Raw genomic sequence first — 24724 nt, forward strand, 5'->3', positions numbered from 1 at the left:
TGATCCACTCACTGTTGATAGAAGGTTTTCTTTTCTTCTCTTAAAAACAGCCATGTTGTAAGTTATTTCCTTTCAGTACCTTGAATACATATACTTGTTTTCTATGCTTTGCTCAGTAGCTGCAAATATGGAACAGCTCAGGGCTTCAGAATAAAAGCTACATGCAGAGAGACCAAATGCTGATGTAATTAGCTGGTTCCCTTCATGGAGTGACAAAGTTCCTGGTAGAAAAGCCAAGTTTGTAGCAGAGCAGCAGACCTGAACGTCCTAGAATTGTTGGTTATCTTGGTAAACCCCTACTGTTATTTTCTCTTCATATGAATGTCTACATCTTTCCCTGGTCCTGAAAGCCTAACAAAGCAGGACTATGAATTAAATGATATCTGAAGGGCCATTTTATTCCACTTTTCTTCCCTTTCTTGGTGCAATGAGACAAAAGGTAACAAAAAGACAGCTAAAAAATCAGATCAAGGCTCTGTGATATCCAATTTCCATATTTCTTCTGTGCAAATAAAGTACTGGGCAGAAGTTCAGTGAGAGAGAAATCTATCTGACTCCTACAGCAGTCTGGTTGGTTACTTTCTTCCTCAGCATGTAGACAAAGAGGGAAAGCAGATAATTAGTTATTTGTATAGGTAGGAGTGATATTTTCCAGAGATGGAGACTTTTCTAGCATTGCAATCCCAGTTAGACTGCCGTCATTTGGGAGATGTTGGCAGTGCTGAAGAGAGCAGATGGGATGTAAGCGTGGTGGAAAAGAAAGGCAAGATAAAGGAAAGAAGAGAAGAACTAATCAAAAGTCATTGGGAATTTTATTCAGGGAATGGAAATGGGGAAAACCCAATTTGGCATCTAGCAGGAATAAACCGTAAGACCTCTAGAATGACAACTCTTACCTAGAAGGATCATGGGCAACCAGGACTTGAGAAATAGAATTTTAAAATATGAAAATGTACTGAACGAAATGGATATCAGTCTCCTGGTAGCCTTAATGCCTTTTGTATTTCTTCAGGGGTAAGCAAAAGTGACTTGAGAGAGGTAGCTTTTATTTAAAGCCTTGGACAGATTGAAAATAATTCTATCTACATTAAAGCAAATATAATTTCTGACTGGAAGGCTTCTTCCTTCACTTAAAGAAATCAAAGTGCCCCAAAGTGCATGTCTCAAATAAGAGACTAAGGAATCAAAAGGGGTAGGAGAATAATTTGAATTTTGAAAGATGCTCTGTCTCACATTTAGAGCTCAAAGAGGCTCATTCTCTCTACATTGCGCTTCCAAAGTGGAAATTATTTTGTAGTGGGTGTATTATTAAAGTAAATATTGAAGGTTTTAGAATTACTAGATTATAATGATCAACATCTATGCAGATATATTTTTTTTTTTGTGGTAAGAAACAGAATTTTAATATTGTAGAATGGGTTGGATTTAGACAAATTTAGGCTAAAATAAGGCTCAGTGTTTGTATTTAAACATTGAAAAAATTATCTAGGGACATGATAATTTCACTATCACTTAAATCCTCTAATTCACTCAGAAGCCAGATGCTTGGTGCAGAAATAGCTAAGGGAGGTTATCTGGTCAGAAGAATTAAAAAAAAAAGTCATAAAAGAATTCCAAAAAGTCATAAAAGTAAAGAATACTCTTCTGGCATATTAGAAAATTTTAGAAAATTTTAGAAAGTGTTAGAGGCCTGTCATGGGTTAGGCCGCTCTGGCAACCAAACCCCCTCACAGTCGCTCACTCACCCTCCCCCAGCCCCAGGGATGAGGGAGAGAATTAAAGGATAAACGGGAAACCCGTGAGTTGAGATAAGAACAATTTAATACAGATGATTTAATACACAGTGTAGATGCTCACCACCCCCTCGTATGCGAAGCCCGTCTCGTCCCGAAGCTGCAATCCCGGACGAACATGAGGCCCCAAAATAGAGAGGGGGGGAGAGAGAGAGAGAGAGTACTCCGAGAGTGGGAGTACTGGGAGAGAGAAAAAAAAGGCAATAGAGCAAAAGTGCAGAAGCGCAAAAGAGCAAAAGTGGTGAAAGAGCCAAAGCGCAGAAAAGCCCCTCTTCCCGGCTGTCCCTCACTTTTATACTGGGCGTGACACTGCATGATATGGAATACTAATTGGCCAGTTTGGCCCTCAGTCTTAAGTTCCACCACAAATCACAAGGGGAATCGTGGCCCCCTTGTCCCAGCTATGTTCCTGCACTCCGGCCAGGACATGACACACTGAAAAGTCCTTGGCCAACTACAAACATCAGCTTGCTATCAACATTCTTCTCAGAGCGAGCCTATGAGTAAAACCAAAACATGGAGCTCTTCTAGCTGCTAAAAAGAAGAGCTAACTGTCCCAGCTAAAACCAGGACAAGGCCCTATTTTGCTTTAGAGAAAATAGGCACAGACTGAAAATGGCTTGCCTAGATTCACACTAGACATGCTGCCATGGAGTGGGATCTCAGCTATGGGTCCGCTTTGTGCCTATCAGACTACGATACCTCTTGGAGTCAGGTTATACCATTGCAAAGCATGAAGTCTCAATTTTGTTGAAGTTTTTTGCTATGTATCGGTATACAGATCTCTCTAACTGTTAATGAGCTTAATACTTGTGTGCACCAGCACTGATAGGTCTAAAGAGCTGATATGTGGTAAAAAGTAATAAAGACTCCCACCTGGTATGTTGATGCTTTGGTATTTTAAATTTTTATTCAAAGGAAATATACTTCGCTTTCACAAAGAGTTTTAGCGTGATAAGGTGCTTTTACAGTGAAAATTAAAGCCATCTATAAAAGACATGGATATATCACTTCCATTTAATTTCATATAAGTAGACCTGAATATTGCCCTTACTCTGCTCCATATATATCAGATAATAGAAAGTGAAAAGAAATGAGCCTTAGTGGAAAATTAATTTGAAAAAAACCCTCGGTTTAAAGAGTGGGGGGAAAATAAGATCGATTTGAGGATGATTAAAAAAAGCCACCAATATATATTTCTGAACTCATATTATTCTATGAATAATATATGCAATGGGTTATAGCTAATGAAAGGATGAGTCAAGAAATAAATGGGTTTATGTTGCCGGTGGGAAGTATCAAGCAGAGTATAAGAGCAATGCTGCATATAGGCTGGATAACTTCATACTGTTCCAGACAGTTTTGTGTGCTCTGAAAAAAGATGCTACTCACAGGAAAGAAATCTTAAAACCTAGAAAAAGTAGAGTAAAACAATGAGAGAAGACATTTAATTTATTGTTTTGAAAAGCTTCTTTCCTAAGAGCCATTTCCCGACAGCGTGCCTCCACAGTCATGATCAGAGCTACACTTGACCGATTGCAGTGTAGGAGGAGAAAGCAGACCTCAAATATCTGTTATTAAAGATTTCCTTGTATTGAACTACCGCAGAGACACTGACACATAGTATAAACCCAACTGGCCGTTCCGGAAGATTTTCTAGGAGAAGTTTAATCCAGTATGTTTTATCTCACAATTAAGGACAGCTGGAGAGAGGGAAAGGAGGAAGAAGAGGGTTCAGTACCTCAATATGAATTCCTCTGCCACGCAACCAGGAATATGTGTGACTCTGCAGATGTCCTGAGTGGGAGGACTACAGTCCCCTTATGGTGAAGGTTCATGATCACTCTAGGTCCGTACCACTATGGAGGACACAGTCCTGCTTTCCTCCTACCTTCTTGTCCTCACTTTCGTTGTAAGTATTTGCACAACCATGTCATAACCAGGATTAAGGAACTGATTTGGTTTAAAACCAAATGTCTCATTAGTTTTCATTTGTTCTGAGGTAGCTGAGGTGACATAAAGTCATAGACCAGACTCATCATGCTTTGGCATGATGGCCACCATCAGCACAAGGGAGGAACAGAGGTGAACACCTCTGGGTAGTACTAGTTGGTGAGCAGGACTGTTTCCTCTTCTTAACCTATGTGCCAGGTTAAGCTGACTTAAAGCAACAGTGAAACCGTGCCCTTTTTTCCTCAGTAACCTGGTAAATCCATGCCTCAGCTAAGCCTGCACACAGACAGTATCAACAATATTTCAGCTGCTAGATGGCAGCTTTGTAAGCCACTGAAATAACTTTATGACATTCAAATATGAAGCCATGTCACTCGTTGTGCCAGATTTAACACAGACTTTGATTCCTTATTTACAGTTGTGAGACTGAGGCTAGGTCAGGCTGGCTACGGCAGAAGGAAGGCAGAACTTTGTTGCTTAGAGCTCATTTATGCATTTTATTTCAGTATCATGAGATCTGACATTCTATAAAAGAAATCTGGCAAGTGACACATATTTGCATTTGGAAAGAAAGGGAAAAGGAAACAAATTGAGGAAAGCTGAAATGCCAGTCCAAGGACTGTGATTACACAGTAGTCATCACTTTAGAAGTTGGCACTAGTCAGCTGGTATTACAAAGTCACCTCAGGTAATTCCCATTCCAAGCATTTGGGAGAAACATTGGTGCTTCAGTCCTGGAAGAGCTGCTAATGCGGAGGTTATAAAGTCAAGGCACTGTACTGTTTGCCAATATATGCGATTATATTGCAGTGTCATTTTTTTATTTTTGTTTTAAGTTGGCTAAAGACACTACAGGGACTCTCAGGCAGGTTGTAAAAAAATTGCTCTGGTCATAATACAAGTGTCTGATTAAAAATTAAGATCCTGCCCTCAATTTTTGTGAGAAACCCATTCAAGGCCTCAGAAGCTATGTCTCCCCCGCTGTTGAATCACCGCTGAGGGCTGCCCTGCGTTACAGTCCTCACTCTGTGTCCAGTCGCAGATGCTGGGGAACATCCAGGCTTCCACCATTGCTTCCAAGCTGCAGCATGCTGCAAGCATCCCCGGGCACAACGCCTCTTCCACAAACCCTTGCAGTACCACTGTCAAGTTGCTTCCATGCCAGTCCATGGACCAGCTACTGGAGAGACCTGTTTGTGCATGTATGCATGTGTGTGTCTGCCTGTGAGTGAGGCAACTGGGGGACCAGGGGATTCAGGGGCAGTTACTGGGTAGACTGGGTATCTAAGGCCAGTTATGTGTGGATCTAGACTGTATGTCTGTGTACATATGCATATATGCACGTATGTATATGTATTTTCCCATAACAGGCTTTCATCCTGGTCAGTCAAAGAACATGAAACTGTGGTAGCCATACCACTACTGTGCTTCTAAATTTGTCGGTCCCTAGCGCTTTAAACACAGACCTGTAGAAAATAGACAAAAAAGGATGTTTTAGCCCCATGGAGCTGTTCTCTCATATAAGGTTGTGCTTCTGATTTTTTTCTTGGAGCATATATTTCCATGTAGATGGTTTATATGTCTCTGAAATATAAATATTCATTTTCAGGAAAGTTCTGGCCTACTTTGTTGTTTCCCTTTACTCCACCTTCAGAACAAAAAGATTGCTTGGTTTTGTGGGCCACAGTGAACTAGACCACCCACAACACTGAGGAGCAATGTATAGATGACATCAAGTCCCTTACTTAATCAGCCAGATTGACATTGGCTCCGGGCTGCCTCCTAAAGGACCATTTTCTGGATGAGGTATAATAATGTGTACCATGCTGACACCTTCCCACCCATTACAAAGTACCACCAGAACTGGGGAGCCATGTGGTGTCTGAGAATCTTGGCACTGCTCTGCTTCACCATCCCACTACAAGCATCTGTACTTCCTTCCATCTCCTTTGTTCTCATTTAGGGCACTGCACAAACTGGGTGCTTGGAATGTGTCAGATAAAGGAAACAAGAGGGAGGGAAATGGTAAAGGTATAGTCCCACACAACCAATCACAGCTAATAGATAACCAATGCCACTTTCTTTGCCCATGTCCTACTTTGTAGAAAGCTTTGAGGTTACTGCAGCTGCTGGGCTTATCGGATATTTCTGATACTCCCTCGACCAATGTGATTTAGAGCATTTTTTCCCCACTTATCTTTAAAATGTCCTAAATACCTCTGTAGGATTAGGGGAAGAGAAAGAACCTTCAGCCTTTCCAGCTAAAACTGCTTCTCTTTATGTCAAACAATTTAACTATCCGTAGCCATTTGGAGGAGATGCAGTTGGATCTCTCATTGTTACTCAGCATCTCATTTGGGTGCAGAGGGCTACACAGCTTCCATGTAGCGCTTCAAGTGTTTCTCTTCTGGAATAAAAAAGATGGCAGCTCCTCCAACCTCTAGGGTGAGATAAAGCTCCTCAGACACCTGAGTCCTGCAGAGGATTCAGACAAAATGATCCTGAGCGGAGATGGCTGCTGGTGGTGTGGAACCTAATGCTGCTGTCTCAGAGAGAGCTGCTGAAGTCCTGCATTTCTGTTCCCTATTTGTTGTGGCGATTTCCATGAGTCACACAGTGAAATGCCTAACTCTTCCTGGGAAACACATATAGCTGCTTGGGGGGGGTTGATCCCATTGCCTATAAGTCTGGGGCATGGCTCCCATGCCAGAAGGCCTGACCTACTGGGCAGCCCTGTAACCCACTTTCCCAGTCAATGAACCTCACAGAAATGTTCTTGTTTTCTGCCTTCTTGGAAAACTTGAACTAAAAAGTGCTGAATCCAGCTTGTATTTGATCGGTTGCAGATGGATTACAACACAAAAAGCTTTATTCCTACTGGAAAATGAGATAATGGATAAGCTGAGCATGACACATCGCTCACGACACTAAAGGCAGGAGCTGAGTGTTGAAAATTGTGTAGGAATCTGTGCAGAGGAATGTCAGTATTCTCTAGTATAGCACTAGGTAGGGCCTCATCGTAACCCAGTTATTGACAAAGCAAGCTAACTCCTACAGAAGCTTATTCTGCATCTCTGCTGGAAGGAAATGGCAAGTTTACGTGAGGCTTAACTGGGCTGAGATTTGGTCAAATATCTGATCTAAACTCTATCACTTTTCTTAATCAAGTCGGCCTCTGTTTTACACCAATGAAAGCCAGCAATGACTCTTCCTAGGTGCAGGAGAGAAATTCTTGTTCCTTAAAATATCTGTCATCATGTGTGTTGTTTCATTGTTTCACCGCTTGCTGTCATCAGGACAATTTTTGATTAGAAATACTTGTTTCTCATTCAGATTCAGGTCTCCAATGGTGTCCAGTCCTGCAATACCCAAGATATAGATGATACATGATGGTGTGTCCTGTGTGCTTTGTAAATGAGGAAATACAAATGCAACCATGAGTTGCATGGGGAAAAAAAAAAAGTTAACATTTTCTGGAGTGTATATCCTTGTGTTAACTTTCTCAGGTTCATCTTTGTCATGGTTTGCAGCTAGCTGAAAAACACCTCTTGAAGTAAGAGATAGTACCAACGGCAGCTGCTCCAAACTTTAATAACTGGTTTCCCCTGAAGAGAAAGATAACAAGCAGATTAAAACGGACTGCTGTGGAGGTAGCTGGACTGTGTGTAAGCCACTCCTGTGCTCTGTAATTCAATTCCTTCGAGACTGAGAGATTGTCATTACTGAGGTTCACAAGGGCATGTAATATATAAATCACATCTGCGGTAGCAAAGTGATCGTTTCTTTTGATGAACAGAAGATAGCTACACGTGGGTGAGAAAAATACCATGTTTTCCTGTGATGTTTTACAATTTGAACAATTACAGCAGCTATTATTGCAGAAGTGCTGCAGGAAGGAAATACGCTATGCTAGCTGTCTGCATTAGAGCCCGTCTTGATCACTGTGTCACAGAGCCAGCTTTCTCCTCCTCCGGCATTAAGAGAATGGGTGAAGACAAACTATGCTGCTCTTGCCAAATTTCAGGGCAAAGTAACCTTTCCTTTTAAAAACCACTAATCGCTTGCATAATATGTAGTGTGCAAAGCAATCCATTCTATAACGGCGTTGACTGAACTAAAATCTTGCATAAGAGTAGTATGAAATATATACTTTAAATGGGACTGTTTGAACTGAACCTCCTATATTATTGATTTTTAAGAGCAAAATGGGTCATTACAACCATCTAGCCTGAATAGTGACATGCCAGTTGAGATTGCCAGCTGCTGTATTTCACATATAACCCAGAAGATGTCTGTTTGACCTTCCTCTTGCTGTTCCCCTAAAGCAAGGTGGACTAGAATTACATATGTTTAATTGAGAAAAAGAACATTTATCTCCAGAGCCTGTTCCTTGGCCTTATTTCTCTCTGTCTTTGATTCTGCATGGTCTATCTATGGATTGTCAGAGGACTTACTGAAGAGTGTAGATTACTTTAGATGCAGATGCAACCTCAAGTGTATTATATAGACTCAGTGCCTGTTTGTCCAATGGTCAAAGCAGGGAGGTCTTCTGGAGGAGAGTTGCTCTAAACTTACACTCCTTTGCTTTTGCTTCTGGCCACCACTCTTGCCTTTGAGTGCTTTCCAACCGCAGTAACAGGAAATGAAATAGATGTTAGAGTCCAGCTCTGGTATCTTGGTGTACAATTTGCCTTTCAGCCCCAGACACAGAAATATCAAAAGGAGAGATACTGGGGAGCTGTGTTTCTCAGCAACACCCCAACCTTCCCACTTACACTCTGTTTTCCATGGATATATTTATGTGGTATTTTGCAGTAGATGTGAACTCACTCTACCCACATACTGAGCCCACTTTGAGTGAGTCAGCTCCATCAAACAAGCCGAGTAGTTCTGGATAACACACTACTAAGCCTGAGAGGTTAAGAGGGGAAGGTTAGCAGCTCCGGTTCAGTGCCAACCAAGGGCTTGTGGTGACAGAGGGAATGTGCATCCTCCTGCACATTTGTAGGCATCTCCACAGGAAAGAAAAATTAAGACAAATCCTTCCCTGCTTTCATTTCTAAAAATGTCCATGCTTGAGTTTCCCACCCCTTCAGTACTGATCTGCTCTGTATCTCATACTTGTCGTAAGAGATTGTGTGTGCCGAGATAAAGCTTGTGACCAAAGTCACTCCAGGCCCACCCTCACATGAAACACTCTGCTGGAGAGCAGTTTTCTTCCTGTGATGTCCCTCTTGGTAAAACAGAGCTAGTTTCTGTGACGTGGTGGCTTCCAGCACAGCGGCTGCTGGTAGTAATGTGATTTTGTTAAGCATCAGAGAAGGATGAGAGCTGGGCTACCTTTCAGTGTGCTGCAGAGCCTGCTGGTTGGATGTAACTGTGCATGCTGATCTAGGCTCTGTTCCTGGCAGGGGCCATCTAATACATGCAAGGTAGGGAGAAGAGGTCTGACAGGCAACTGCCAACCAGGATGTATTGTAAAAATGTAATTAATTCCCCTGAGGGCTTTGGAGGTGGGGAGATAACTTTCCCAGCCTCAGCCTTATTACATACACCAGAAATGGGTTATACACCTTAAGCATTACATGTGTTGTGGGTGTTTGTATTGTAGTAATTTCTGAACTCAAGTTTCAAAGAACCCTCTGTGTTAGGTACTGTGCAGAGATAAAAAAAAGTATTTTTAGTGGACTCATCCAATCAAAAGACAAAAAGGTGCCTCAGCATAGATGTTTGCAGCTGAGCTGGTCACTAATCAGTAACTCTTTGACTATAGTCTTTATTGACTGTACGTGGAGCTCAGAAGGAGATGTCTGCATTGTAGCTTGAGAAGAATAAAGCTTAGCCAATGCCGAACGTGTGTTTCCTTAGAGAAAGATACCAGTAGCTCCGTCAGCTGGAATACTGCATTCAGCTCTGGAGTCCCCAACACAAGAAGGACATGGAGCTGCTGGAGCGGGTCCAGAGGAGGGCCACAAAGATGATCCGAGGGCTGGAACACCTCTGCTATGAAGACAGGCTGAGAGAGTTGGGGCTGTTCAGCCTGGAGAAGAGAAGGCTCTGGGGAGACCTTATTGCAGCCTTCCTGTACTTAAAGGGGGCCTACAGGAAAGCTGGAGAGGGACTTTTTAGAAGGGTGTGTAGTGATAGGACAAGGGGCAATGCATTTAAACTGAAAGAGGGGAGATTTAGATTAGATATAAGGAAAAAAATTTTCACTCAGAGTGGTGAGGCACTGGCACAGGTTGCCCAGAGAAGTTGTAGATGCCCCATCCCTGGAAGAGTTAAAGGCCAGGTTGGCTGAGGCTTTGGGCAATCTGGTGTAGTGGAGGGTTTCCCTGCCCATGGCAGGGGGATTGGAACTAGATGATCTTCGAGGTCCCTTCCAACTCTAACCATTCTATGATTCTATGATTCTATGATTCTATCTCAGCTCAGTTCTGGAAGTGGTGCAAAATACCTCTAGGTCAGGAACAAACCCATGAGTCTTTGCTCATAAAATCTGTACTTACTTTCCTCTGGGCTTAGCAGTAGCCCAGTGATGTTTGTGGTCTGATTGAGCGGAAGGACTTCAACCATGGAGACACAAGGCCTTCATGCCTTGTACAATTATGGAGATGACTTCTCCTCATCCACTGCCTTTATTCAGGCACTCGGGAGGACACAGTGCTGGGCACAGACACTAATATCCTAAGGTGATATGATGCAGAAGCACTGTGGGTTTGTTGCTACTGTGGGAGAAGGTATATTGCTAATGGCAGCCTCTTGACCTGCCTTTGTCTTACAGATTCCATATGACTCCAAGTCATAGTTCATTCATTAAAAAGGGGAACAAGGAGAACCCGGGCAACTACAGGCCGGTCAGCCTCACCTCTGTGCCTGGCAAGGTCATGGAGCAGATTCTCCTGGGAACCATGCTAAGGCACATGGAGAGCAAGGAGGTGGTGGGTGACAGCCAACATGGCTTCACCAAAGGCAGATCGTGCCTGACCAACTTGGTGGCCTTTTATGATGGGGTGACAACATCGGTGGACAAGGGTCGACCAACGGATGTCATCTACCTGGACTTGTGCAAAGCTTTTGACACTGTCCCGCACGACATTCTTCTCTCTAAACTAGAGAGGCATGGGTTTGATGGATGGACCACTCGGTGGATAAGGAATTGGCTCAATGGCCGTACTCAGAGAGTAGTGGTCAACGGCTCGATGTCCATGTGGAGACCGGTCACGAGTGGCGTCCCTCAGGGGTCCGTGTTGGGCCCGGCCCTCTTCAACATCTTTGTCGGTGACGTGGACAGTGGCATGGAGTGCACCCTCAGCAAGTTCGCCGATGACACCAAGCTGTGTGGTGCCGTCGACACTCTGGAAGGGAGGGATGCCATCCAGAGGGACCTCGACAGGCTGGAGAGGTGGGCCCGTACCAACCTCATGAAGTTTAACCAGGCCAAGTGCAAGGTCCTACATCTGGGTCATGGCAATCCCAGGCACAAATACAGACTGGGCGGAGAATGGATCGTGAGCAGCCCTGAGGAGAAGGACTTGGGAGTACTGGTGGACGAGAAGCTCAATATGAGCCGGCAATGTGCTCTTGCGGCCCAGAAGGCCAACTGCATCCTGGGCTGCATCAAGAGGAGCGTGGCCAGCAGGTCAAGGGAGGTGATTCTCCCCCTCTACTCTGCCCTCGTGAGACCTCACTTGGAGTATTGCATCCAGTTCTGGAGTCCCCAACATAAGAAGGACATGGACCAGTTGGAGAGGGTCCAGAGGAGGGCCACGAAGATGATAAGAGGGCTGGAGCACCTTTCCTATGAGGACAGGCTGAAAGAGTTGGGGCTGTTCAGCCTGGAGAAGAGGAGGCTCCGGGGTGACCTTATAGCGGTCTTCCAGTACCTCAAGGGGGCCTACAAGAAAGATGGGGAGAGGCTGTTCAGGAGGGCCAGTTGTGATAGGACAAGGGGTAATGGTTTTAAAATAGAGGGAGGTAGATTCAGGTTGGATATTAGGAAAAAATTTTTTACCGTGAGAGTTGTAGAACACCGGAACAGGTTGCCCAGAGAGGTGGTGGATGCTCCATCCCTGGAGACTTTCAAGGCCCGGTTGGATGAGGCCCTGAGCAACCTGATCTAGTTGGAGATATCCCTGTTCCTTGCAGGGGGGTTGGACTAGATGACCTTTGAAGGTCCCTTCCAGCCCTAACGATTCTATGATTCTATGATTCTATGATTCAGCTCCAGAAAAATATGACTTTTTGGCTGTGTCATCATTTTTTGCAGACGTGCCTCAGAAAGCAGTAAGAGCCTTGCTGTGGCCATATCAAGAGAGAAAATTAATCATATGCTTAGTGTTTATGCAATGACTTCTCTGTTTTTACACTGCTTTGTTATTAGATAATATATCATTGTATTACAATCTCCATCTCAGCTGTGCTTAAGTCGCTTGTTTTGGTGTCTCTGAGTTTCCATACACCAAATGGAGATAATACTTCCTTGGCCTTATGCTTTGTCTCTGTTGTTTCCCACTGGAGACAGTTCAGGGTAAGGAATGAATCTTATTTCATGTACTAAACAAGTCTGGAAACCTAGTGTTGCCTTACAAGAATTTCTAATGATACTTTTTGAATGCTTTGACTCCAAATATTCCAACTTCTTGAAGCAAATAGTTTTTAACTGCTAAAAAAAGTTCTTGTTTCCTGTCAACATTTCAAAAAAGAGAACAACTTGGTGTTTCTCATGCCATTTTTTGGTTTAAAAAACGAGGTGACATTTAAGAGAAAATGAAAATGTTCTGTTTCAAAAACAGCATAAAAATAAGAAGCTTTTATTTTGACATCTCCTGGGAGTGAAAATCAAATTTCCTCTTGTTAAAGTATTTTCCAACAAAATCACTTTTGATATAATGTTAACTTTTTTTATTTGAGTGGAAGGAGAAGGGACTGGCATGAAAGGGAATATATTGAGTCTACGGGGACTGAAAGTGTCCATAAATTTGGCTTAGGGAATTGGGCACTTCTGACATACAAACCGGGATGTGTAGATGTGGGGTTCTAATATATTTTTTAACAGTTTGCTCCCTACGTGCTTTTCAGTTTAACACTCTACTGATAAGCAATGTGATAAGGAAAATTTTATTGTTAGATTCTCAGATAAGCCAGAGTCTGGCATTTCCTAAAACTCCCAGCCCCAGCCTGCCACTGAAGCAGAAAGGGTTATTTCAGCATCCTGCAGAGGAGTCTATGGCAGCTGATGTTGCTGAACAGCGTGGAGACATTTGCCTTGATTAGGGAGAATTTATGGCATTTTTGTGGGGCTCTGAAGTTGACGTGTAGGAGAGTTTCTCCTGCACCTGCCTGGAAGTGTGCGTGTATGGAAGTGGCTGTAAATGAGCGTGTCTCCATTCCCTGTGTGACCTTATGCTTGGCTTAGATTACTTTTAGCAGAGTGCGGGTGCACCCACAAATAGGCACACACCTCCACCCCAAAGATTTTGTCACTTTGATGCAAGAATTTAGCCCTGTGTGATAGCAAGCAAAAGAGTATCTGAAACAACAAGATCAGCACAGGGATGTCCAGCTGTCTCTTGTCATTGCCATTTCATGTAATTGTAAATGAAGCAGTTGCTACCTCCTGTTGCTCACGTTGCTTTGATACCTGAGAGCCATAGACAGAGGCTAAGAATATGCCAGGCACTGCACAGACCAGAGCAATTAAACAGTCCCTTAATGACAGAGCTTATAATCTACTCATAGGACAAGGGACAACAGATGGATACAAACAGATGGGAGGGGGACTAGGCAACCATGCAGTGGGACCGCAACAGTCCATACACTAAGTGAAGGTTTCAGCTTACTAATATCTGAGCTCTTCTGCAAGTTCATGCCAAGGAAATCATAGAATCATACAATGGCATAGGCTGGAAGGGACCTCAGAGATCATCTAATCCAACCTCCCTGTCATGGGCAGGACGCCTCTCAACTAGACCAGGCTACTCAAGGCTCCGTCCAACATGGCCTTGAACACCTCTAAGGGGGGGGCAACCATAACTTCTCTGGGCAATTTATTCCAAAGTCTTACCACCCTCGTACTGAAGAATTTCTTCTTAAGATCTAATCTAAATCTGTTCTCCTTCAACTTAAACCCATTTCCCCTTGTCCTATCAGTGGACATTCTTGTAAAAAGTCCCTCCCCAGCCTTCCTGTAAGTTCCTTTCAGGTATTGGAAGGCAGCTATTAGGTCCCCTCGAAGTCTTCTCTTTTCAAGGCTGAACAATCCCAGCTCCCGCAACCTGTCCTCGTAGCAGAGGTGCTCCAGCCCCTGGATCATCTTTGTGGCCCTCCTCTGAACATGCTCCAACAAATCTATGTCTCTCTTATGGTGGGGGTGCCAGAACTGGACAAAGTATTTGAGGTGAGGTCTCACAAGAGCAGAGTAGAGGGGGAGAATCTCCTCTCTTGACCTGCTGACCACGTTTCTCTTGATGTGTCCCAGGATGCAGTTGGCCTTCTGGGTCGCATGAGCGCACTGCCGGCTCATGTTGAGCTTCTCATCTATAAACACTCCCAAATCCTTCTCTTTAGGGCTACTCTCAACCCACTCTGTGCCCAGTTTGTATTTGTGCCTAGGATTGGCCCGACCCAGGTGAAGGGCCTTGCATTTTGACTTGTTGAAGCTCATGCAGTTTGCACTGGCCCAATTCTCAAGCCTATCAAGGTCCCTCTGGATGGCATCTCTTCCCTCAAGTGAGTCCACGGCACCACACAACTTGGCGTCATTGGCAAACTTACTGAGGGTGCACTCAATGCCGTCATCCATGTCACTGACAAAGATGTTGAACAGCACTGGACCCAGAACAGACCCCTGAGGGACACCGCTTGACACTGGTCTCCATGTAGACTTCGCACCATTGACTACAACTCTTTGAGTGCGACCATCCAGCCAGTTCTTTATCCACCGAGTGGTCCATCTGTCAAACCTGTGTCTCATCATTTTAGAGACAAGGATGTCATGTGGGACAGTGTCAAACGCCTTGCACAAGTCCAGGAAAACAACATCCGTTGCTTTACCCACGTCAACCAGCGCTGTAGCTTTGTCGTAGAAGGCCACTAAATTAGTCAGGCACGACTTGCCCCTAGTGAAGTCATGTTGGCTGTCACCAACCACTTGGTTGTTTTTTATGTGCCTTAGTACAGCTACCAGGAGAATCTGTTCCATGATTTTACCTGGCACAGAGGTAAGGCTGACTGGTCTGTAGTTTCCCGGGTTGTCCTTGGTCCCTTTTTTAAAGATGGGGGTTACGTTTGCCCTTTTCCAATCTGTAGGAACCTCACCAGACTGCCAGGACCTCACAAATATGATGGCTAGTGGCCTAGCAACTTCAACCGCCAGTTCCTTCAGGACCCGTGAATGTATCTCATCAGGTCCCATGGACTTGTGCACCTTCAGGTCCTCTAGGTGTTCCCGGACCTGATCTACTCCTACCCTGGGTGGTTCTTCACTCTCCCAGACCCAGCCAATATCCTCTGTGATTTGGGTGGTGTGGTTCGAGTGGTTGCCAGTGAAGACTGAGGCAAAAAAGTTGTTGAAAATTTCAGCCTTCTCCATGTCCTCAGCAACCAGGTCACCCGCATCTTTCTGGAGGGGCCCCACATTCTCTCTTTTTTTTTTTTCTCTAACATACCTATAAAATCCTTTTCTGTTATTTCTAATACCGCTGGCCAGATTTGACTCTGTCAGGGCCTTAGCTTTTCTAACCTGGTCTCTGAGTACATGAGCAACTTCCTTGTACTTATCCCAGGTTACTAGTCCCTGCTTCCATGCTTTGTGTAATCCCCTTTTGTTTTTGATTTTAGCCAGGAGTTCTTTGTTTATCCATATAGGTCTCCTGGTGTTTTTGCCTAATTTCTTCCTGTTAGGGATGCAATGCCTTTGAGCTTGGAGGAGATGATCCTTGAAAGTCAACCAGCAATCTTGGGCTCCCAGTCCTTCCAGGACTTTATCCCATGGCACAAGGAAGGTGGAAGGACGGTGACTGAATGTATGGATGTGTAGGGTGAACAAATCCCAACCAGAACGATTCTGGAGGGATTTGTCTGAATGCCAAACAGAGACTGATATTGCAAACTTATTGGAGGGCAAAGTGAGTTCCTTAGCAATAAGTAAGGGATGATCTGGGGATGGGCAATGAAAGGCCTTGAAAATAGACATCGTTAGTTCATCTGATGTGACAGAGAGCAAAGGAAGGATTTAAACAGATAGGAACACCTGGTCAGAGCATTGGGTTAATGCAATGATGGTTGCAACAGTATTCTGAGCTCTGCAGTTATTCATGAAAGTTGTAGAAAAAGATGCTGTAATGGTGGCACCACTAGAACTGACAATCTGGGTCTAGCTGTACAAACAGCCTAACAAGACTAAACTTTAGAGATACAAGAGACCGAAAGTCTCCACCCTATTGTGTGTCTCTAGAAAATCAGTTCTAAATTACTTGTTCTAAAATCAAGGCCTTTGAAGGTCATCCTTATTATTATAGTAAACCCTGTCCACTGCTGCAGAACTTAGAAAAGAGATGAGAACTGGGGCCCTATTGCATTAGCTGCTGTACAGGTATAAAATAGTATGGAGATCTTTAATGGTAATTTATTTTCCCCATTGCTATTTAGTTTTTCTTACAGTTTGTGAGGGAAACTGTTGGGGTGGGATGAGGAAGTCAAGGAGGGGAGAGGGACAGAAAAAATGAGAAGAAAGATGGAAGACACATCCAATGGACAGAAGTGCAGGAGAACAGATGAAGATATTATGTGACTATAGGGATGGTGAGTCTGAAAGAATTGGCACAGAGGAAAGAATTCCTTTTCAGAGCAAAGAAAACACCCCAGTGAGCTCAAGTGGGACTGTGGGCCTTTGCTTTCACTGCTTATGCAGCTGCTTCTTCCAGCTTGAGTGGGTTGACTCCTCCCTTGTTATTCCCTTGTGCTGACTGTAGAGCATATCTGAATAGCAAAGAGATTTGCAATTAAGAAAAATGCTTCAGAGAGCTAAAAAAGCTCTCATTTTTGCTGAATGTATATTTTGTTGCATCTTTTTTCTCTTTTTTTAAGCCATTCAATTAACAATTAATAATTTTCAGGGTGGTCATCTGCTTTTACCAAGCACTGAGGTTTGATCTCTACGTCTTCTAGCTAGCAAATAAGGAGACAAGGAGCGTGATTTGTCACTGCTAAGAAAGCTGTTGCCTGGGTACCTTCATAGTTCTGCACTGCTGAAAGGGAATGACCTAAAAAAAACAGGGAAGCATTTGTAAGCAAATGCTTCAATTTTCACCTGAGAGATCTCAACTATGCCTCTGCTCTGTCCATCCTTTCCTCATTTTGTGCATCAGACCTGGGCAGGAAAGGCTGGGGGGTAGCAGATGGGAGGCTGACTGTTGCTCGGCTTGGAAAGCAGCTCCTAACATTTGGCTCACACCTGTCAGCAGACTCCGTATACACTTGTTTATCCTCCTCTGTACCATATGTTTCCATGTAAAATCAGTTCCCATGATCTATTGCCTTATTTCTATCGCTCCTATTATGGTCGTAACTGAGCATTTCACAGTCGTTAATGCATTTACCCTGACAGCGTCCCTGTTGTGTAGGCATTTAATATCACCCACTTTACAGATGGGTTAGCTGAAGCTCAGATCAACAGCTTCTCAAAAGTCTTGTTGAAATAAATGGGAAGGAAGCACATCTCCAGGAGATGTGAGTTTGGGAAAGCAAACTACATGCTCATTTTCTCCCAAAGAATTTGTGGAGAAGTGAGGAATCCGTCTTTTGGGTCATACATGGGTGCTTAAAGTGCTGGACCATTCTTGATTTTTTGACACAGAGCTGTTCTCTGCCTTTGTAAGACTCAGGAAACCTGTGGTTGCTGGTGTCCAATCTTTCTACACACTTTGCCAGTAAACCCCTATCTCACAACTTTTCTTGTCCTCACCAAGGCCTGGAAGAGATGCTGTCCTTGGCAGAAGATTTAGTTAAAGAGTTAGTTAAAAGCTCATTAGTCCAATGTAGTGATAGCATTTAGCTCAAAAGTGTTCTGCCCAAATGAGAAAATTTGATAAGGACCAAAAAAAGTGCTTCTGCTGCTGTGGAGACCATTTCTCCCATTTCCTCTATTCTTTGTATTCTTGCTTGCCTCTCAGAAAAGAACTTCTTCACAGCCCTTTAGATTTAAAGTCTATGTAGGAGAGGAATATGGTTTTTAAAAATGTTCTGTACGTACCTATCAATCACTTACTTATTAATTATAACTAAAAGCATGATTAATCTGTCATGGATAAGGCTGCTAAGTAACCCTAATCATGCTAATGCATTTCTGTCACTTATACAAAAGGCAGCATTATTATCGGTTTTTGCATCCGTGTGTACTAAAGCCCATACACACAGCAGCTGCAGAGCACTAGTAACGTTCCTTCTGCCACAGATGGGATGAAATTGCATCATGGATATCTGTATTGCCCCCACAGTGCCTGTGCAGTGATTTATTTCCTCAACACTAGCAGGATTTAATGATGTTATCTTTTGCAAATAATTTTGCTTTCTAAACTGGATAACAACTACAGTTATGAATTTTTTTTTCCAGGGGCTCATAATGATTTTGGCTGCAATTCCTCTGTGTGAGGGGTTAGCATGAAGACCAACATGCAACTTAACCCCTGCAGTGAGTGGGAGCTAAGAGATGCGTAGGTCTTACACAAGTGTGTTTTTTTTTTTTTAAGGAGAATTATTATTTTGATATTGCAGAGCATAACGCTTTGTCTTCTGTGTCCTTCTTCTCTGAATATTTGATTGACCCATTTTTTAGTAGCCTGGATGTTGGAAAGTTAATTTTCAGGTGCTGAACTCAAAATTTGTAACCACACCTGAAACCCTCGTGTATCCATCCTGTCAAACAGTTAATGAGTGGATATGCTAAATCACAGCTAAGCTACACTGTTTAACTTTTAAAAAATGTTCTGAAGAAAAGCTTTTCACACAAAAAAATTTCAAAACCGACACCTCCAGAAGGCTAATTATACCTTACAGTATTAGGAGGAGAAGAGAGGTGGGTCACCCTTTGAAGGAACCGTTCCACTGATGCCTGGGTGACCTGCTTAGTTTTGATGCCTTATTTCTGGATGCGTAAAGTATGAAGAATACATCCATTAGCCTCATTAAATATATAAACTGAGGAGAAAAAGCCTCACTTCAAATTAGTCTTTTTACACCTACTATCTTTTTGGTTAAATAAGATAAATTTTTATATAAGAATTTTGCTGAGAACTGCCTGAAACTGAAGAACTTCACTGCAAGATGATGTCTGCAAGACGTAATCTGCATCTCTCTGGTGCTGCATGCCTCAGTGACCCAAATAAAGAAATCATTTTGATTTTCATCTGAATAACCACCTTGCTGCATGCAGACAGGGTCTCAGTCAATAGGTTTCTGAGCATACAAATTTATGAAAGAGTCCCCAAAGTTTGCACAGGGTCATAGTTTTTTTGTTCTAAGCATTGAGTAGCTAAGTCACGGTCGGTGCATGATGGGAAAGTAGAGGTAGATTGGTAAGAAAACATAAACTGCTCCAGAACAAGCATTGCTTTGTGGCTTTTACAGTCCTTCGCTGAGCTAACTTTCTTTTGTATTGCTCTTTCATCATCACAGTTTGGTGTAACGCAGTCCACAGGAAATTTTTTGTAGCCATTAGCATGCACTATATAGTGACACAGAAAATTTTAAGGTCACTGTTAAATCTTGGAATGCTGTCCTTAGTGTAGCAATTTCACTCTCTTTTTGCAAAACTGTGCTCCCCTACCCTTTCTGATTAATAAACATGATATCCTTCTGTTTGCTTTCCTTTCATTCTGCACAGCTGTACTTTTCTCTTTCATCAACAGACAGTCACAATTCTGTTTGTCACACTGAAATATGAATTTTTTTCTTCTTTATTTATGAATAGCACACTCGGATTTTCCTTATGGAATAGAAATTAAAACAGCACTGACATTTAGAATGTAAAGGAATTGCTCCAACTGATTATAGTTGTGTTAAAATGAGTCACGCACTTTTGGTCCAAACTTCCTGACATGCACATCCATATATACTAATCACTATGACATCATTGAAGAACTATTTTTACCTTGGTAATAAAAGCTGAATGCATTTGTCAACTTGTCAAATTATATTTAATCCAGTGAACATACAGACAGGTTAGGAAAGACACTTGCTCTCAAATAATAGCAGAGCTCAATTCTACATGTCTGAAAATGCTGTGCATGTAAAGGCATATAAAATATTTGCAGTTTTGAAATGTAGGTGAAAAAAACACACTGTAAAAACATAAAATAAATTAGGTTTACTAAGAAGAATTAAACTCACCTGTCAACAAATGCATGGTGTAGTACAAAGATAGGATCATTTGCAGAGCCTTGCACTTGGGACATGGAGCCGTTCATGTAGATGTGAAGTGCATTATGCAAACCGCTTTGAGATATGTTTGATATTGCAGTCCGTGGATCAGCAAAGCCTGTATGTTCAAGAGGAAATCATATCCTGACACGACAATGCGTATAATTCTTATTTCCAGTAAGACTGAAGATCAAAGTACCTACTTTCACTTCATTTACGCTCAGCTTTTTAGACAAGGGCTTAGGAAAACACGTAAAAGAGTGCTAATATATTTCAAAGGCATAGCAAAGATGAAATTAGAATAAGCTAAATTAAAACTCCTGCCATGTAGCTAATGCAGCGTGTCAGCAAATGTACTGCTTAATTGCTTTATATTTTTAAATTTCTTTGTCCATTGTGTCTGGCTGTTAAAAGGCAACGTAATCCCTGCAGACATTTATGTGTGTACATTTATTCATGCTGAGAAAATTTATTCACTTTATTTTCATTTTTAATCTCTATATTTATAGGTTCCTAATATAAAATAGGCTATTTTATCTCTTCATATACTCAGTCATTTAATATTGTTTGTCTCCATAGAAAACATTCTTTTATTGATAGAAGCCAGCAAAATACAAGCTATAATCTTTACAAAAGGATTTGGTAAATAATCAATAATCTTCCACAGTTAGACTTGCAGGATGAAAGCCTGTGGCTTGCTATTGTTTTGGAGGGCACTTAAAATATAGACTTTGAGAAGAGGTCACACAGATCAGCCCCCAAATAGGAAATACTGGAAGATGAGTCCATTAGTTTTTATTTTGGTAGGCTGTCCATACCTCAGCTCTGATGTTGGTAGCCCTTCTTCGCATCCTGACAGCCAAGCTTCCTCCCTGTTTGTAAGGACTCCTAATAAAAGTCAGCTCAGTCACCTGATCCTTCTCTGGGTTTTTCCAGGAGGATAAAAGCAGAAACATATGTTGTCCTCCCAATCTGTTTATTAACCTGATACTAGTTCTACTATTTAATCCAGACTACAAAACCTCTCTGTTCTCTCTCTCTGATTTGGTTCCTGAAGATGTCTTGTTCTCACAGTTTCTGTGAGCTGTAGGATGAAGAAGCGTAGTGGAGACATATTAAAACATCTTTACAATTTAATAATCAAATAAAAAGGTCTGTGAACAATATGCTTGTTGTGCTGATCCTCAGTGTTTTCCCAATATTGTTGCAGTTTATCAGGTCTACAAGGTGGGGAAAAGAAAGATTTTAGTTCTTCTCACTGGGAAATGCCTCACGCACTTTGAACACTTGCTTCACTTATTTACTTGGACCAAGAACTAGCATTTGAATGAGGATCAGCAATATACTTTTGAAGTGAATCTCCCAGCAGTCCTTTTGTTTCATGCTGTGACTCACATTATAGGGCATTTTCTGACTTTGCAAGCTGGATTCCTTTTGGAGGAAATCTAAAATATGCCAGTCATCAATGGGTGTTCAGTTCATGGGACTGAACTAGAGCTAGTGTGAAAAAAATCCCTTCCTTGTCAAAATCCTCGTGTTGGGTTCTCAGTACCAACTGTTTTGTTCCTTGGATTTGCTTTGGACACCCTTTTTGGGTGTCACAAAATATTAGTTGATATGTGGCTAGAGATGCCTTATGAGTAGAGTTATACTCTGTGAACTTGGAAACCTGAGTTTTAGACCCCACTGGAACTCTCATCTTCTGTGTGAAACGATTGCATCATACTGTCACTCTAAATTCCCTTATCGGGCTTTGTCTTGTCTGTTAACCTCTTTAAGCAAGGGAAAAACATCTGGCATAAAACCACTGATAGTTATAATAAGGATCAAATCATAGTTGTGACATCTAGGAACCAATACACCATAACCATCCATCTTTCTCATTGTAGCAGTATGACAAAGATTTTTGAGAAATTCAAGGGAAGTCAGAGTAGAAAACATAATTAGGACAGATGGAGGAGATAGAGTTGGCTTACAAAAATTGTAAGTCTTAAAGGTGGAGTGAGTCTGGATTTAGGAGAGAAAGAACGTGTTATCGCCTACAGATAACTGCAGGTGCTAAGTACATCAGATGTGGACTGGGATTATTGAAGACATTGCATGGTGACATAAATAACAATGGGCAGAAGTTCTCAAAGGGAAAAACTTGCCCACAGAAATTTGCCTGATGGTTAATGCTGTGTTACTTAGCTGTTGATCAGGGGAAACAGGAGAATAAAATATTGTCTATGAAGAATGGGGTATGTTAACAGTCTGGCCAGAAGTCACTGGAACTGGTGGCAACAACTTTGGCCGCCTTTGCTGATGGCTGCAGAGCATGATCATTGGGATCAGCTGATGTAGCAACACTAGGAAACTTCTGCGAATATGACCTGAAAATGATCTGTTTATCAGTCTGAAGTAACTCTTCCACTTATATTCAGCTGCATTATAAGTATGTTTAAAGGAGAAAAACTTTATGCAGAGTCTGGGCAGAAGGCTAGATGTTTTCTATCCAGCTTGGGATACGTCTTAAAATTTCTTAATGCATTGCAAACGCTTGATCTAATCATTCATAAAAAAATATACAGAATACTCATTTTGGCTCTGGACAGCTTTTCATGGAACATCTGTACACGAGAAATTTATCTTAATAATCGAAAGCTCTGTAACTGGGACAGCTTTAGCAATCTCACCCTCCACCTCCCAGTTAATTGGGGCGCATTCCGTCAGTGTCAAAGGTGACATCAAATTTAACCATGTGCATGTGAAAGTCTAATATCTGATTTCTTGTACTGAAAACCCCATATAAATTGTAAAGTTGGCAGGTATAAAACCACAACGTGGTGTCACTTTATTTTATAAGCCTGGGTCTTATTCTTTTCTCTCAGACTTTTCAAAAGACTTCAGTACAACCAGCTATTCAGGGTGACATACTATGAAATGAGGTAGAACCAATTAAAAAGGATATGTCAAAACATGATAATTTTTTCAGACTACAGGAAACTTTGTTGAGGTGTCTGCAGCTAAATCACCTCTACAGTAAATGTGAGGTTACAGACCTACAAGCACAGTAAGCTGAAGTAAGAGCTCCCTGCTCCTCGGTACGGGAACTCCACCTCCTCCACCTGCTTTGCCCCATGCTGTACCTTCCTCTCTGATGCATTAGCTGCACCTCGTCAGTCCTCTGTGAGCTGATTTAACTCACAAGTCTGGCAGTAAATTACTCTGGTGTGCGGGATGTCAGTTTTTTCCAGGCTGCTGAGATACAGTATTTCACAGAAGGGTACGATGAGAACCAGTCTTGGTACCGAAAAAGGAGGGAGAGCGACTGACTGTTGGATGGAGATCACATAGAGAAACAGGACTGTCCCCGATGGCAGTGAGCTGTTAAATCATTTGGATAGTATAGGAAGCTGTAGCTGTCAGACATCCTTTTAAAACCTCGTTTAATTACGGTGCATTAGAAATAGCCATTAGGGCATACGTCACGGAAGTGAATGGAAGCTTTACCAGCTGTTTCAATAAGAGAAAAATCACATCTTTAGGAGATCATAAACCTGACTCTGCTCTTGCTCGTAGCGCTGTAAATCAGCAACAGTGATTCAGTGGGTTTGAAGCAGCTTCACTGGAGCCAGGCTAAATTAACTCGGATGGGGATTTAGCCCAAAGTTTATTATAGGGGGAGCTAATGATGGCACTCAAAATTAAGGCTTCCTGACAGTTTTTAGGATAATGTATAGGTGGTTGCCATTGAACACGCAGTTGGGTCAGGTTTATGTCTTTTAATAGAGTACTTAATTGTATTAATCACATACTTTGCAATCTAATAACAGAGACCACAGAGGTTCTTGTACAATCAGTCAAGTGCAAAGCTTTATATATTGAAAGCAGGTACTGTTTTCCTCAGTTGCTCATTTGACACTGACTGAAGTGCTGTAAGTATGGTTAGCAGATGGTACCCAGAGCTTGGAGAGTATTAGCAGTGTTCAGTGCTACAGGAACAGAGGAACTATTCCAACAATCCTATCTCCTCTGATTATCTTAGTGGACTGCTTCACATCTGTGGCATCCCTAGCATCACTGAACTATTCATAACAGTTTTGTAGGTGGGGTTTTTTTGACTGCAAACTGTTTTTCTTACAAAATAAATTTTGGTTTTATCTGATTTTCTAGGCCAGTGGTTAGGACAGCCTAGACTTTAAAAGTCAAATTCTGTATTGTGTGTTGCATGTTGAGGAGATCAAGTGCACCCTGAGGGGATTGAGTGCACCCTCAGTAAGTTTGCAGCTGACACAAAGTTGGGTGGGAGTGTTGATCTGCTTGAGGGTAGGAAGGCTCTACAGAAGGATCTGGACAGCCTGGAGTGACGGGCTGAGACCAATTGTATGAGATTCAACAAGACCGAGCGCCGAGTCCTGCACTTGGGTCACAACAATCCCATGCAATGATACAGGCTTGGGCAACAGTGGCTGGAAAGCTGTCTGGTGGAAAAGGACCTGGGGCTGCTTGTGGACAGCCAGCCAAGTATGAACTGGTAGTGTGCCCAGGTGGCCAAGAAGGCCAATAGCATCCTGGCT

At 42.5% G+C, this 24724-nt stretch overlaps 1 protein-coding gene across 1 annotated transcript in view; it reads right to left on the reverse strand.

Moving 5' to 3' along the window:
• TYR (tyrosinase) overlaps positions 1–24724 on the reverse strand; it is a 56482-nt gene that overhangs the window by 13158 nt on the left and 18600 nt on the right. Inside the window, exon 3 of the mRNA XM_086614280.1 lies at positions 20136–20283. Coding sequence (XP_086470406.1) covers positions 20136–20283 — 148 coding nt within the window. The remainder of the gene's footprint in view (positions 1–20135; positions 20284–24724) is intronic.

This window comes from Tauraco erythrolophus, chromosome 1, assembly GCF_009769465.1.
Source record: "Tauraco erythrolophus isolate bTauEry1 chromosome 1, bTauEry1.pri, whole genome shotgun sequence".
NCBI lineage: Eukaryota > Metazoa > Chordata > Aves > Musophagiformes > Musophagidae > Tauraco > Tauraco erythrolophus.